A 15,056-nucleotide genomic window follows, 5' to 3' on the forward strand; every position below is an offset into this window, starting at 1 on the left:
CCTCAGGCACGGCTTCTTGGCCTCGGGAGTGCCACCAAGCACCATTACTACGCACAGCAGTAGCAGCTATTTCCTCATATATCTTTTACTCATTAACCAAAGCTTCCAAATATAGCCCTGACTAGCAGTAGCAAGAGATGGGGGGTGCCCTCTGTGGTTGGGTCTTTGCTGTCTGCCTACCTGCAGCACCAGCACCTGATCTTTGCTTTGTCAGGTGCCCTCTGCTCTCAGCCCTGGGACACAGGGATGATTTACATCACAGGTTTCCTGCTACACACAGGAAAAGTGTGCAGTCCCAGCAATGGAGCCAGCTTCTCCCATGCTCCTGCCAGCCCCGTACTGTCCTCCCCTTCATTCCTGAATCAACTGACCAAAAAATATTACTCCTCTCTGGGAGAAACCAGGCTCCTGGTGGAGCCAACATAGATAAAACCCATGAGTTCAGAGCCTGACTCCTTTTGCAGTTGTTCTCACTCATTACCTAGGATGGGTCTATCGGGAGCTTTCCATTCTTGGCAGGGAAGAATTGAATCTTATCAGACAGGTAAAATGGAAACTATTGCCTTTGCTGGGAAACTTTCAGGACATAAGGAAATATCTGATATACTTGTATGATTAGGTTCCTGACTTCAGCTTGGCTTGATGGCAGGTAGTAGAATCCCTGTACCTGCCAATTACTCAGTGCCAGCCAATGCTTACCCCCTCACTCAGCAATTTATTCAAAAAGGGGGCAGCTGGGGAAGAGGGAAAACATCTCATGTTCCTGTGTGGATTTTGGGCTACATCCCACCTGTAGCTTCTGCAGGAGTTACATGTGTCCATTCCTTCTTCCAGTTCTGTAAAAATTGAAAAAGACAGTCAAGGGAGAAAAACTAAATGACCGTTTGCACTTTGTCTGACAAAGAAAGAGGTTGTGGATATTTAAAGGTTTTTTGCTATATTCTAGATAAAGGAATGTGATTATGATTTCTTGCATGTTGAAATATTATGTCATTTGACAGGTTAAGGTTAATTTTTTGTCCATTCCTACCAAAATGGGCGTTACAATGCAGTAAAATGGGCTTTTACAATGCAGTAGGTAGTCTCCAAAACTCCTCAGAGCAGCCTACCATGGAACTTCATAAACTTCTATGTGAATTCCTCAACTCATCTAGCTCAACATGATTTCCTTGGAGTAAATGAAAGACCATGCATCTCTATGCCTTGAATTCCTTCTGTTACAATACTTGAGGTAGGATAGCATTTTTTATAGAGCAAAAAACCTTGTAATGGGCACAATATGCTCATCAGAAGTAACCTGCCTTTTAGTGAATGGCCTCTTATCCATCTTCTCTTATGCAAGGATCATTTTTCACAGTAGCTGGAAATCTAACTACCCATGTCTTCTCTCGGGAAAACAGTGTGAGAATAAAAATATGTCAGTGAGCAAATATTTGGTGGCAAAGCCAAAGAAATCATGTTCTTTTGAGACAAAACTCTCTTTACTTACAGCTGAGTAGACAGAGATTAAGTTATAAGGAATCCGGGCTCCTTGCCAATTCATCCCCATCTGCTTGTCAGGAACAAATGCTTTGTTATTTGGCTCGGAGAGGGAGCAAAGAGCAGGAGAGAGGACAGTGGGCCTTGCCCATGACCTCCCACAGGCACTCCCCTGTTGGTTTTTGGTTAAAACTTCAATACTACCCCACCCACAGGAGCTGCTCTTACAGCACTAATACTCCATGCTAGTGACAGAGAGAGGGCCAGGACTGGCTTGCCAGCCGAAGTGGGTACCATTCAGGAAAAAAACAAAAACCCATCTGGATAAAAAAAAGAATGAACATGAATATGTGAGAGTTAAGAAAAACAAAGGTGGGTGTGAAAATCAAGAAAGTAAAGAAGAGGGATTTTCAGTGTCCTTGTGAGATCAAGGTATGTTGTGTCACTGATAGGAGCCAAGAGACTTCTGGAGGCTCTGAGCAACAAAAAGTTGGTAGAGCCTGGAGCTATGTTGCTGCGTCACCAGTATTCTCTAAAAATGTGAAAAATTAGAAGAGCAAGTGCAAGAAGTATTTACCTGTACCACAGCAGCAATCTCAGCAATCCTATGAAGTTCAACAAGGAGACATGATAAAGTTCTGCATGTGGGAAAGAATAATCTCAAGCTGTGAAGTAACAGCTCTGCTGGAAAGGACCTGGGGGCTGTGGTGGATGACAAGAGGAGTGTGAGATTAGAATGGGATCTTATTGCAGATAACTAACTGCAGATTGCATGCCAGAGTGCTGGGAGGAGAGCAGCTAGCAGATTGAACTGGATATCTGCACGGCACTGGTAAGTCTGCAGGTGGAGTGCAACATCCAGTTTTGGGACTCTTGTCTCAAGGGGGATGTGAAATGAACTGGAAAGGTCCAACTAAGGGGTGCCACTATGGTCCAGTGTCTGGAGTGCAGATGCAGCATGAATGAGGAGGAGGGAGCTGGGCTTGTTTTTCCCAGTGAAGGGGAGCCCAAATGGTGATGGAACAGCAGCCTATGCCTGCCTGAAAAGAAGGTACAAAGATGATAGATCCAGATTCTTGGTGGTTTCAGAGAATGTAACAAGGAGCCATGGGAACACATGGCAGGTGGGGAGGCTCAGGCTTGCTATTAGGAAAGCTTTCTTTGCCAGATGCTCCAGGGAAGTGGTGGAAGTTCCTGCCTTGGAGAGTTTTCACAGTTTGGCTAGGTAAAGGCGCAGCTGACCTAACAGTGGTGGTAGTCCTGCTTCGAGCGGGGTGATCTTCGGGGTCTCATGCAACCAACATTTCTATGATATCATTTCTTGACATAAGCTTGGCAGTGTAGGTACTGCCTACCTCACGAGCACGGATGTTATTTTAGGAAAGGTTGCAAACAATCAATGCAACACCACGTAGACAGCTAGCTGCAATCTAAACATGTCACCTCACCTGAATCAATGAATGCACAGGCTGCATATTCAGCTGCATCTATTTTCCATTCAGCCAGATCACACAAATACAATTGTGTCCTTCAAGAAGCTTTTCCCACTGCACCCAAGGTGTTGAGGCACTAGCAGACTCAGCTGTTGATTTTCTGTAATTGCTTCCAGATTCACCATTTTTGGCAGGCCAAGTCAGCCCAGATTGTTCTTTCTTTTTTTCCTTGGCTTGCAAAACTCCTGAAGCACTCAACATGTTTCGGACACAAATACAGGACCAAGAGGTCTCACAAACCATATGAATCCATAGATTGCTGTGTCAAATGCATTATCAGCCTTCCAGACTACCACTCTGCACTTACTCATTTATAGGAAAGAGGAACAGTACAGAAGCTGATCCTTGCTGAAACAGTGTTGTCAAGCATCCGATGTACAACATACCGGCCAGTGCACCCAGTTTCCGTATCTGTGAACACAGCTGCAGCACCATGTAATGTCACAATACTAGTTACCCTTTCCACACTTAAATTTTCTATTATTTTAATCTAGGAGAAAAACTGTTCTGCGTGTTGCAAAGTCACGCTATTGAAACTGAAAAAGAAAGCTGACTTGACCATTGAAACTGAAAAAGAAAGCCGAGACCATTGAAACTGGAAAGGGAAGCTGACTTGCAAAATTCTTGGTGTTGACAGATTTTGGGTTGTGTTACTTTCCATTTTCTCTGCAGCACTGCTCTGTATTCCTGCTCATCCAAAGCCAAGAATGGCAAACAAACACCTCTTTCTGAGCAGTGCCACGTAACCTTTTCAGGCCTACCCACCTCTAGGAGTGTTTAAGAGATGATTTTCATCACAGATATACTTGATTTGTTAGCAAATTCACATGTCAGGTGCAATTCTTTTCATTACAGCCTCTGTTTCCTGCTCCTGCCTATTTGCACAGTGACCCATACGTCTCATGGTAAGTAAACCTCGCAGGGAACATATTGAAATTTCCAGAGAGAAAAGGTCACTGAGAGAGCCATCTTCATTCATTTCACCAGGACTTCCCAAGCATTTCTGTCTCTTTCCTATGTAAATAACATGCATGGATTTTTTTTCACATCTGAACAACGTTCTTCCTACCAATCATAAATTGAAGAGACAGTTTTGCATTTATCTGTATTTTACATAATCTCATTATTTTTGGTGAGATATGGAAGACATAAATCAGCATGTAATTCAAAATTTCCAGCATTCCTCTGGTTTACAATGAATAATACAGAATAGCAGAGATAATAATTCCCCTACGTTGTGTTTTACATCAATTTTTGGCATCCTAATCCCATTGACTGCTAATTTAATTAAATTTTACACTAGCCTCCATCCTGTTATTGACTGGGATGTATTTGCAAAAAAAAAAAATTAAAGCATGTGACACTTTAAACATTATCTCAGCACATAATTGATACAAAAATCTATAGGGGGACGTACCTCTCCTCGTGCACTCTTTCCCCTGAAATATCTAAGCACTCCTAACAAATCACTTTGAAAAGGGTAATAAGGGCACCTAAGAAAGAAGTTTATTTGCAAATGAAGCCACATAACCTTATTAAACCAGTTTGTGTGTAGAAGCTGGCAAAACTACCTCTTGCAGTCTACCCAGTAGGAAAATGCACCTCTTGGTTGTTTCTAATAATTCAAACTTGGGTGCTTAAAGACCCCACCCTCTAAAATATAAAAGGGAATTAATTATGGGAGGAGTTGCAGTAGGTTTGCTTGTTTTTCTCCCTCACTTGGGAAAACAAAAATCTTCATGCAAAGGATCTTAATACTTTTGTCTGCTTAGGGCAGGTCTGTATTGACTGATCCAGCAAATCCTGTTCTGTTCACACACCACTGCTGAGAAGGCAAAGGCATTTGCATGAAACTATAACACTAGATCTGTAATATTGTGCTAAGTAGTATTGTGCTAAGTTTTTAGTCTGCACATTATTTTGTTAGTCTTAGAGGAAACAAAGTTCCCCCACTTTGTGCCACCTTCTTTCTCCACATTTTTTTTCCTCTTCCGTCTTCCAGATACTTGGCTGATCCCTTGCCTCCTTTTTGCCCCACTCTGCAGTAGTTTAATGAAGACCACATGCCCCTAGTTTACCCATCAGAGTGTTTAATGGGACAGCATCAGAAGCCTTCCTTGTACTGCCTGCCTGCAAGCCACCTTTTATGCCATCTTTTTGACTGTCAGGCCATCTTCCTAGGTGGTCACACTGGCCTCTCCCCATTCCTGCTGGGAGCCTCCTGCATCAGAGGGGTTTTTCATCCCATCTTCAGCGCCTTTTTTAGGAGCCTGGAGTTCTCCAGGGCCCCCTTTCCCATTAAAATTCCTTTCCACAAGACTGCATTTACCAATTCTTTGAGTGTGTTGAAGTCTTCTGGTTTAAGTTCATTAGTCCACTGCTTCTGCTCCCTCCTCTCCTGAAACTCAAGAGCTCTGCTGATTTGTGATCTTTTCCACTCAGAACACCTTCCTCTCATCCAGTTTTCCCACATTAACCAGCAGCAAACCACAAGCCACCAGGTAGAGCTGCACACGCCTCATGTCACTGCAGCAAAAAGCTGCTCTTTACCCACAAAACTTCAGGGATGGGCTAGACATTGTAATTGCCTCCTGAACACATATCTAGGACAGTTTCCAACGCTGTGGAGCTCCTACAGGAGTTACAGGCATCACTTTCCCACGTTCCCTGCTGCACACAGGGATCTGGTTGGAGGTATAAGCTCGCTGCAGTTAAAGAAGGATGCTTGTGGCTCTGCAATCAGACTCCTCGTCTCTATGCAAGCAATTCCACCAGGAACCAGGAACCAGCTCCAATGCTTTGTCTCTGTGCTGTCTCCCACTCCCAGTAAGCCTTAGGATGTAACTGACTGGGAATAGAGATGAGTCTGGAAACTACATAGTTGTGTTGGCATCCCTGTCCTTGAACCAATGCACTTCTTTCCCCAGTAACAGGCAGTCAGATGTTCAGATGCAGATACTGATTTTGCAGTTCTCATCTTGGATGCTGAATTTTTTCTGATGCCAAGGAAAGTGGCATGAGGAAACCAGCAACAGTGCAAGTCACGCACATTGTCTTAAGAAAGGGCAGCAAAAAACCCTCAACAAAATCCACAAAAAAACAAGGCATATAAATCTGAAATGCAGAATTCACAAAAACAAGAAAAAAAGAATTTTTGCCTGGATTTCTCCCAGAAACAGCCACAAAAATTCTCTGTTGGGCTGATAATCATGAAAATTGTCTTTTAGTTCTACCCACATCATCTTACGTGGTATTTTAAACATAATATTATTCACGGTAATTTTTCACTTCTAATTGCAATGTCCTTTCACTTCTTTTACTTCTAAGTGCCAGGCTTACAAGAGCTAAGCAAAACTCTTTTCAGTCTCTTCTCCCCAATTTAAAGGGCTAGTTGCACTGCATTACCATTACCATTTAACACACATCCTGCTTTTCGTGGTTCTGTCTTGCTTTTCTCCACTTATTACCTTTTCCCTTTCTCCACTTTCTATTTCAGGCTGTCAAGGAGAAAGCAGAGTCTGACTCCCACAATGAAATGCTTCACCTGCGGAGCCTGCTGAGAGTGAAATTGATAAAGGACAGCACCAGCCCAGGCAATTTCACTCACAGCGGGCACTTGCAGGTGAAGCACTACCATAAAATGGAGCAAGGTTACTCGCCTGCTGCCTCCCAGCACAAGTCACCAGTCGATAGCTGCTTGTTTCCTGACCTTTTCAGTTGTCTCCTGCCATGCACCACTTGCTCTGACCCCAGTGTGAGAGGCAGGAATCAGCCATGTAGCCCAGTGTTTGCAGGCAGGGGCTGAACCCAGGTAGTGCTCCAAATGTGGAAAACTTGGCTGGAAGCTGGCCTGTCCACGGGACTACTCAGGCCACTTTCCCACCTGGGGGATCCTCGGGAGGATGTCTGCAGTCCCACCCACATCTTCATGTAGTACAGCAGTCCCACAGAGCTGTCACCACTGCAACTGCCTGACAGGACAAAATCAACTCATAGATTCTGAGTAACATCTTCTAATAGCTTCTGTAACATCTTTATAGGGTACCAGCCTGATGCCTGATGTCATTTAAGATAACCTATGCATCATTTTAACTGCTGGTTTCCATGGATCTATTTCAACACAGTTTGATCCCAGTTTGATCCCAGTTTGATCACTGTCTCTCCAGTATTGCTTTGCCCCAAGTCCCGCTTTCTTCACTATTTGAAAATCTTGTGTATTAAAGAACAATTCTAGTCAGCTTAGGATTTTTTCTTTAAATTTTGATAGGAATGTTCCTCAGACCCTGACAAATACCAGGGCTGATGTTTTTCCCAAGACAGGTTAGTGTAAGGAGTAGTCATATGAGAATTGTGGTGATGCAAAGTAGGGAAACTGGGCTTTGCCATCTACCCCTTCTTTCAATACTTGGAGTAAGTGATGAAACTCAGAAACTCCAGATTTGGAAAAAACAAATAAACAAACTTTTTGTATGTAATTCATCATGTATTTAATAAGGTAATTACACTATTTCATACCCAAGACCAAAATATTTTGAAATGTAAAAAAAGCTTAAGTCTTTCAGGAGAACAGTCATCGTTTCACTTAAATCACATGGAAAAAGCAAGCTTAAAAGTTACAACAGATCACCTTTCTCATACTTCAGGGCATAAAATTCCAGGAACAGAAGGGATTATTGAGAAACTCCCTTTATAAACAGTGCTTCTTATGGAGTGCTTTACAGTCCTTGTTAGAGACTTGAATACCAGGCAGTGCCAGACATGTGGCAAAGCAATTCCTGCAGCACTGGTGGGCATTGCTACAAATATTCTTTCTATAAATACCCATCATACCATTTACAAAATTCAAGGACTGAAATTAAGACCTAAGGAGCACAGTGCAAAATCAATGTACTTGAATACCCAGATCCTAATTTGGAACATGATTCTCAATTGAAATTAGTGGAAAAAATAGGAGTCTCAGAAGGATTTAACTGCCTCAATGCCTTCATGTCTAGATTACCAGTAGGTGCATCTCAAATCAGCTCTGCAGCCTTTACTGTTCCAAAAGGCTTCTCAGAATCTGAAGTGCAAAATTTACCACCAGGAACTGGCCTTCGGTAAAGACCTTTATCAATGGCTGATTACAAGTGTGATTATTGTCATGCCATAGGAGGATACAGGGCAAGGACAGAACATTTCAGAAATGTGACCACAGATTAACTGCTAATAAGCAGAGGGTCTCTGTGTGCTCCCATTTACGAACTAGAAACAGATTATAATACTTTTTAAAAATTATTTTTTCCTGAAAGATCTAGTTTAAGTCTTGTCGAAGATCCTGAGCAGGAAAAAAATCTGCAGCAGATTCTTCTTTTCCCAGTTGATAGAAATCAGTGACCACTAGGAGTGATTTAAGCTTGAAAACTTAAATAAGCCTGTACATTTAAGCTGACAGTAAAACTATTACTTGACCATGCTCACTGCTGAACAGGTAACCAGCTCAACTGATTCGGAGGTCACAGAGCTATAAAGAGAAAGCATTTCCCTTTGTTTTATCCACAAACATGTCAAGGGTATAAGGGTCTGTTTCTTTGCAGTCTCTGTAATTCATACTGATGTTAACAGCATTATATTTTTACGCACTAATTGGAGCAGCCTGAACCAGACCCGCTCCAAACATGGGAGATGTGAGTCAGGCAGGCAGCAATCTTCCCACACTTCCTTTTGTGCTGGTTTAAAACTCACCAGGGACCTCACAGAAACCTTACCAACAGCAACAGCTGAAACAAGTCATAAACGTGGGTGCGCCCAAGGCCAAGAGTGTGCAGGCTGCTCTGGCTGGTGCCACGTGTCCCCCCTCCCTCCCGGGGGAGTCTGGCTTGTGTTTGCTGCAAGGCATCACCAGGTTCTTCTTGGCACACTCATTTCTCCAAAGTCTCTGCCCCATTGTTCAGGCAAAGCTGAGCTGAATTTAGCTTTAAATATACTGTAATTGTCTCAGCATTTTCTTTTTAGATGTAATTCATTAGCTGTTTTTACCTGACAGAGTTCTTCTTTGCCTATTTTATTCAGTCAGTCCTTTCTCTTTTTAACTTAGAGAGTCCGGCATTGGACTGATTGCATGTTTCTAGTGCCCTGCCCAACAGAGGGAAAAAGGACATAGGCCTCCACAGCATACCAAAAGCCTGAAAGGATTTAAGGTAAATATTATTTTGAAGTTGGTCATGAAATCACAGGAAGTGCTGAATCTAATGCCTGAACAAAGATGAAAAAAAAAAAAAAAAAAAAAAGTGGCACGAAACCAGACTTGCAAGTCATAAAAAACCAAACAAAATCAGCAATGGCACAACCAGATGAGTTTCTTCACATCTTGTGACTACTCAGAACACTGCCTTGTTTACTTGGGTAATGATGTGGCTTCTGTACGAAAGAACACATTTTTCCTGAGAGACTGTGGCTCTACTTGGACCTGAAGCAGAAGCACACCTCACGTGCCGCCAAGCCCTGATGAAGTCTTCACCATTACTTCTTATTTTATAGAAAAAGGGCCAACTTACCAGTGTAGGAGCTACTTAACAGCAGGGGATTTCCCCCCAAATACGAACGACAAATATGAAATTTGTCATTGTTAGTGTTGGTTGCCTCGGGAGAGAAAAAGAATGCACTTATTTACAAAACTCTGTATTTTAGTTGCTTTGGGTTCCAGGCTGCAAATTGATAGTTTATATTAAAAAAAAAAAAAAAAAAAGAAAAAAGTTGAAATGACAGTTAGCAGTAAAATGGACATTAGTTGTATCCAGTTAGCACTTTAAAAGTTACACAACAGAGCATTATTTTGTTCTTCTGGTACTAAAATTGGAACACAACTGTAACCTGTAGTGGGAAAAACAACTGTGCTGCTTGCACCTGCCAGAGCAAAGATTATTTGCCTGTTCCACAGCAAGCGGGACAGCCCCACAGCTTGGCTGCTAAGGTGCTCAGGCAAAGGAGGGAATATGTTAGGAGAAGGCATTAGACACTGAGCTATAGGATAAGAGTGAATTTTAGGACTTTGCTTCTGAAATGAAGAGCTAAACTGTGGGAACTGTGAATCCTCAGATGAAGAAGGCACCCCTTGGAGCCCAGAAATGAGCAGCAGAATGTGAGAACCACCACAAGAATAGCAAAAGTTATTCACAACACTTTAACACTTTCTGATAAAAAGAAGGGGTAACACTTTTCAAGGAGTGACACATACTTCCTCAGAAGTTTCCGACTGCTTTATATTATTATCTCTATATTTTCTTCTGACAATAATTTATCAGGAAAAGACATAGAATGTCCTTTTAGATTGGCTTCTGTTGGTTCGTTAGTGTCTGAAACAGTATTTTTTTCCTGCATTTTATTTCACAGTCATGCATAACCTTGAAATTTCTGATGATAAAACCTGTAATACTTGTTCTTCCGGTACTAAAACCACACCCCCTGAACTGTAACCTATGGCTATAAGACTCGTAGCAGGAAAAGTCAAGAAGAGAAATTACCAAGCAAGTTCCCACTGAATTTCTCATTAAATTAGAGAGGATGGGTTTTGCCCAGCTTCAAACTGGATCTCAAGGACCATGGCCATTCCTGGGCTTGTAACCCGTGGTTATAATTGCTCCAAAATAACACAGCCTACAAACAGTTTTTCCACATCACCTTTGCAGAGCAGCGAGGAGGGAGCATCAGAGCATATGGCTCCACATCCACAGAAATGCTGTCTGGACTGACTGGCAGAGCACTCCTTAAAATAGCTCTGAGTCAGCAGGTTTTGCAGTCACGAAGGCAGAGCAAGGGGAGAGATTTAAGCAGATCACAAAGCATCAACGCACACACTGCAACTACTACTCCTGGCGCAGCTTTTGGAGCGTTCTCAAGGAAGAGGAGGATTGGATGGGCAAAGGCTTTTAAATATTCTCTCATGCAAAGGAATGGAATTAGGCCCACAAAAGTAATTTGCTTGGAATATTAACCTGGGAAATGGGAGATACATTTGAACTCCCTCGTGGCAGAAAAGCAACTGAACTTGGGTCATTTACAACCTGATTATCCTAACCATGAGTAATTTTAAATAAAAAGAGGGAACTGGGATTTCGTCTCCAGCTGTGCTTGTCAAAAGACTTGATCTTATAATTGTGCTCTTAGGATATCTACAGGATGAGACAAGTAGGAATTGGAATGAGAAAGGTAGATGAACAACTTATATTTTAAATATATGGAGAGTTCAAAAATATCTAATGTATATGCTATAAATTAACATGCATTCATCTCAAACTTGAAGAATGGTTCATGTAAATTTGAAGATTCATTATTAAAATAACCTTGCCCAAGGACTATGTTATATGATCTAGGTGCTTAAATGCTCAACCCTTTATCTGGTCAGACGCTGTGTGACTTGACCCACCTGAAGCTTCACCCTGCTCTAGACAGTTTGGCTACTGTAGGACTGTGTGATCAACAAGTGTGTCCCCCGAGATCTGTAACAAACAGCAGAAATGAAATAAAAGATGTTATGAGAACCAAGGCAATTAGTGGAAATGCTGCAGCATTTACAAAAATAGTTTTTCATGAGAGGGTGTTGTTTGGAGTTTCTGAAGCTGCACAAACCCAAACGGATGGAATGCTTTAGGAAGTAGGGAAAGGTCAAATGATAATCTGAGCAATGTCCTCTCCTACATTATCAAAACAGTATTTCTATGTCTGCCCTTCTTATGGGGTGGGGATTTTTTTCAGTAGATTTTTTACCAGTGCTATATGACAGCAGCCATTGATGATGTGGAGAGAATGAGGACAGACATTGTTCTGAATGCTCAGCTGCAATGGACAGCCACCACAGCTAACATCTGTCTGTCTGTCTGTCTGCCTGCCCCTCCTCCCCAGCTCCACTCAGCCAGCAGTGTCTCACCGAAGAATTCGGTTTGAAAACCGCGAAGAGTTGTCCACCCACGAGAATCAAAAAACCCAAAACCCATGAGAATTAAAAAGATCAAACCAGACAGGGATGTTGTTTGCTCTGGGTCTGGTATGGGCAGTGTCATGCCATGGTCACAGGACTCCTGAGTGTGGAGGCCATCCTGCCTCCTCGGCCACCCAGCCTTCAGGGGTGATTGCTCCCTGCCTAGCTGTGTCAGTCACTAATTCCCCACAAGAGCCCCTGGGAGGAGAAGTGAGGAATAAAGACTGGATTTTCTATTTTAAAGAGATTATATTTTGCATAATTTTTTTCATATTTTTGTTAAAAAAAAGCCTTGCCCCCCTCCTTCCCAATAACAACCATATTCTACTGCATCTAGAAGAAGCTCCTGTTTTTAAAGTGCTTTGAAGTTAACTTTATATTCTAATAACCCCTTCCTCACTTAGGAGCTCTTGAACTGAAAATGATTGGGAATTTAAGAGTGTTGGTACAGGGGGCTGGGCATGGCAGTTCCCTCTTCCCAGTGAAACCCTTGAGAAGTAAGAAAAACCACCAAAAACAAACAAACAAAAAAAACCAAACCAAACAAAACAAAACAAAAACCCAAAAAAAAAAAAACCAGACAAAATTTATTTTTAAAAAAAGTTTTAATCTATTTTTAAAAAGACAAAAATTATTGTTAAAAAGCAAGGACTGCAGGACAGGCATGAAGGCAGTGCAGCCTGACCGGGATCAGTGGACCCAGGCTTTGCTGGGTTTGACTCCCCAGGTGCGGGGGTCCCACATGCCAGCTGAGCACCATTCCTGTCTATCACCTGTGGACAATCACTGAATGCGACAGGTTGCAAGGGACCACAGTGGGACAATCTGGTCCAACCAGGGTCATCCCAGAGCACACCGCACAGGACTGTGTCCAGGCAGTTCTTGGGTATCTCCGGTGAGGCAGAGTCCACAGCCTGTCTGGGCAGCCTGTTCCAGTGCTCAGTCACTCGCACAGTAAAGAAGTTCATCCTCGCGTTCAGGTGGAACTTCCTGTGCATCAGTCTCTGCCCGATTCCTCTCGTCCTATTGCTCGGCACCACCGAGCAGAGCCCGGCTCCATCCTTTGGCACCCTCCCTTCGACACTGATAAACACTGATGAGGTCCCGTCTCGGCCGTCTCCTCCCCAGGCTGAGCAGGCCCAGCTCTCTTAGCCTGTCCTGGGAAGAGAGGTGTTCCAGCTCCTGGATCATCTTTGTCTCTTCCCGCGCTGACCCCCTCCAGGAGCGCCTTTCTCTCTCGTACGGAGGAGGCCAGACCCGGACACAGCGGAAGGCCAGGGCGGGCTCCCCTCACGCGCTCCCCGCTCGCTGCCGAGGCTCCGCTCCGGGCGGGGCCGCGCTGCCATGGCAACGGGGGCGCGAGACACCCCGGAAGCGAACGCGCGCGCCGGCCCCGCCCCCCCCTCGGCGCTCGGTCTGGCGGCCCCGCGCGCGGCGGGTGACGACGTGTCGCGCGCGCGCGCGAGGGGGGAGCCGGAAGCGGCGCGGCCGCGTCAGGGCGGGCGCGGGGGGGCGAGAGACGGAGCCGCGACCCCGCCGCCGCCCAGCGACCCCCGGCCCCGCCGCACCCTGCCCCGTCGTCCTCGGGCCGGACATGGCTCTGCGGCGGCTTCTCCTCATCGCCGCCGCGCTGGCGGCCGCCACCGCGCCCGCCGCCGCCTTCTACCTGCCGGGCCTGGCGCCCGTCAACTTCTGCGAGGCCGGCAAGGAGAAGCCCGAGTGCAAGGTGAGCCCGGCGGGCGCTGAGGGGAGCCCCCTGAGGCCGCCCGGGTGCGGCGCGGCCTGGGTGTAGTCCCCCTGCCGCGGGGGCTGCCTGGGGGAGTTTGTCCGGAGGGATTGGAGCCGCCCCGCCGTGCCGTACCGGGGCTGCCGGCGGCGCGGGGGCTGTGGCTGCGGGGCTGGTTCGGTTCCCGCTGTGCTCAGGTTGCTCCCAGAATTGTTGGGGTTGGAAGGGACCTCTGGAGAGACCTGGTCCAACCCCCCCTGCCGAGGCAGGGTAGCCGGGAGTAGGTGACACGGAAGGCGTATGAATGTCTCCAGAGGGGGAGACTCCGTGACCCTCTGGGCAGCCCGTTCCAGTGCTCTGTCACCCTCAGCGTAAAGAAGTTCCTCCTCGTGTTGAGGTGAAACTTTTTGTGATTTAGTTTATGACCATTGCTCCTTGAAAAGGAAATTGTTGAGAGAGAGGAGCCAGGGGAATGGCAGAGGTGCTTGCCTGGCTCAGCTCTGGCCCGCCTGGGAAGTGACCACGATCCCTCCGAGGGAAGGAGAGAGCTGTCGGCTCGTCCTGTGAGATACGGCCACGTCAGGGAAGTAGGAAGCTCCGGCCGGTTATCTCTTGGGTCCTTTCAAATCCCGGCAGGAAAGCTGCAGCAAGTAAGGATGGCAGTGACAGGTGATGCCGAAGGGTGTGTGTGTGATTCTTGGCAGGAGCGAGCAGCTGGTGGCTGGAGCAGGTATCAGAGTAACCATCCGGAAACACTCTCCTTGCTGCGTCTTCCTGGCTGCAGGAATCTGAAGTGTAGGGGCTTCTAGGCCCCGGAATGTCAAGTGAAGCTTAAGCTTACCTTCCTGTCTGCAGAAGGGACAAGCAAAGTTTGCATAACCAAGTAACTCATTTGTAAGGGTATTGGTGGGGAGCATTAATGTAAATCTCTGATGAAAAATCATCTTTGCTCCTTTGGGGCACCTTTTGAAGTTGTTTCCTGCTGCTGCGATGGAAATTACATCAGACTGTGCTTTAATACTTGAATGAGAAAGTTCAAGACTAATCAGTTTTATGATCCATGGTCTTACTATTGTAGAAAGCAGCTGTCTTGCACTTTCTGAGCTCTCAGCTTCTGCCTTGCATGAAACACTGGTTCATAATTCTTCAGAATAAGAGCCTGCTTAAAACAGTGTGCTTTTGGTAAATACCATGTGCTGACTTTATCCTTCTGCTGTCCTGAATCAGCAGAGCTGGGAATAAGCCAAGCACACAATGCAGGCAGTTCAGTTCAGTAGTAGTAAAATATCCTGGGGACATTCTTTTATAGGACCACAGAAATGATGTTTGGAAGTGACCTCAACAGGTCACATACTGCAGTCTCTTGAGTGTGGAGCATGAGAGGACAGAAAGCACCACTACACTA

At 45.1% G+C, this 15,056-nt stretch overlaps 1 protein-coding gene across 1 annotated transcript in view; it reads left to right on the plus strand.

The window, feature by feature from the left end:
• Positions 1-12,604: 12,604 nt before the first annotated feature.
• Positions 12,605-15,056, plus strand: part of TM9SF2 (transmembrane 9 superfamily member 2) — a 31,235-nt gene continuing 28,783 nt past the window's right edge. Inside the window, exon 1 of the mRNA XM_038139705.1 lies at positions 12,605-13,651. Within this exon, the coding sequence (XP_037995633.1) occupies positions 13,022-13,651 (630 nt within the window). The 5' untranslated portion in view covers positions 12,605-13,021. The remainder of the gene's footprint in view (positions 13,652-15,056) is intronic.

This window comes from Motacilla alba, chromosome 1 (genome assembly GCF_015832195.1).
Source record: "Motacilla alba alba isolate MOTALB_02 chromosome 1, Motacilla_alba_V1.0_pri, whole genome shotgun sequence".
In the NCBI taxonomy this organism is placed as follows: Eukaryota; Metazoa; Chordata; class Aves; order Passeriformes; family Motacillidae; genus Motacilla; species Motacilla alba.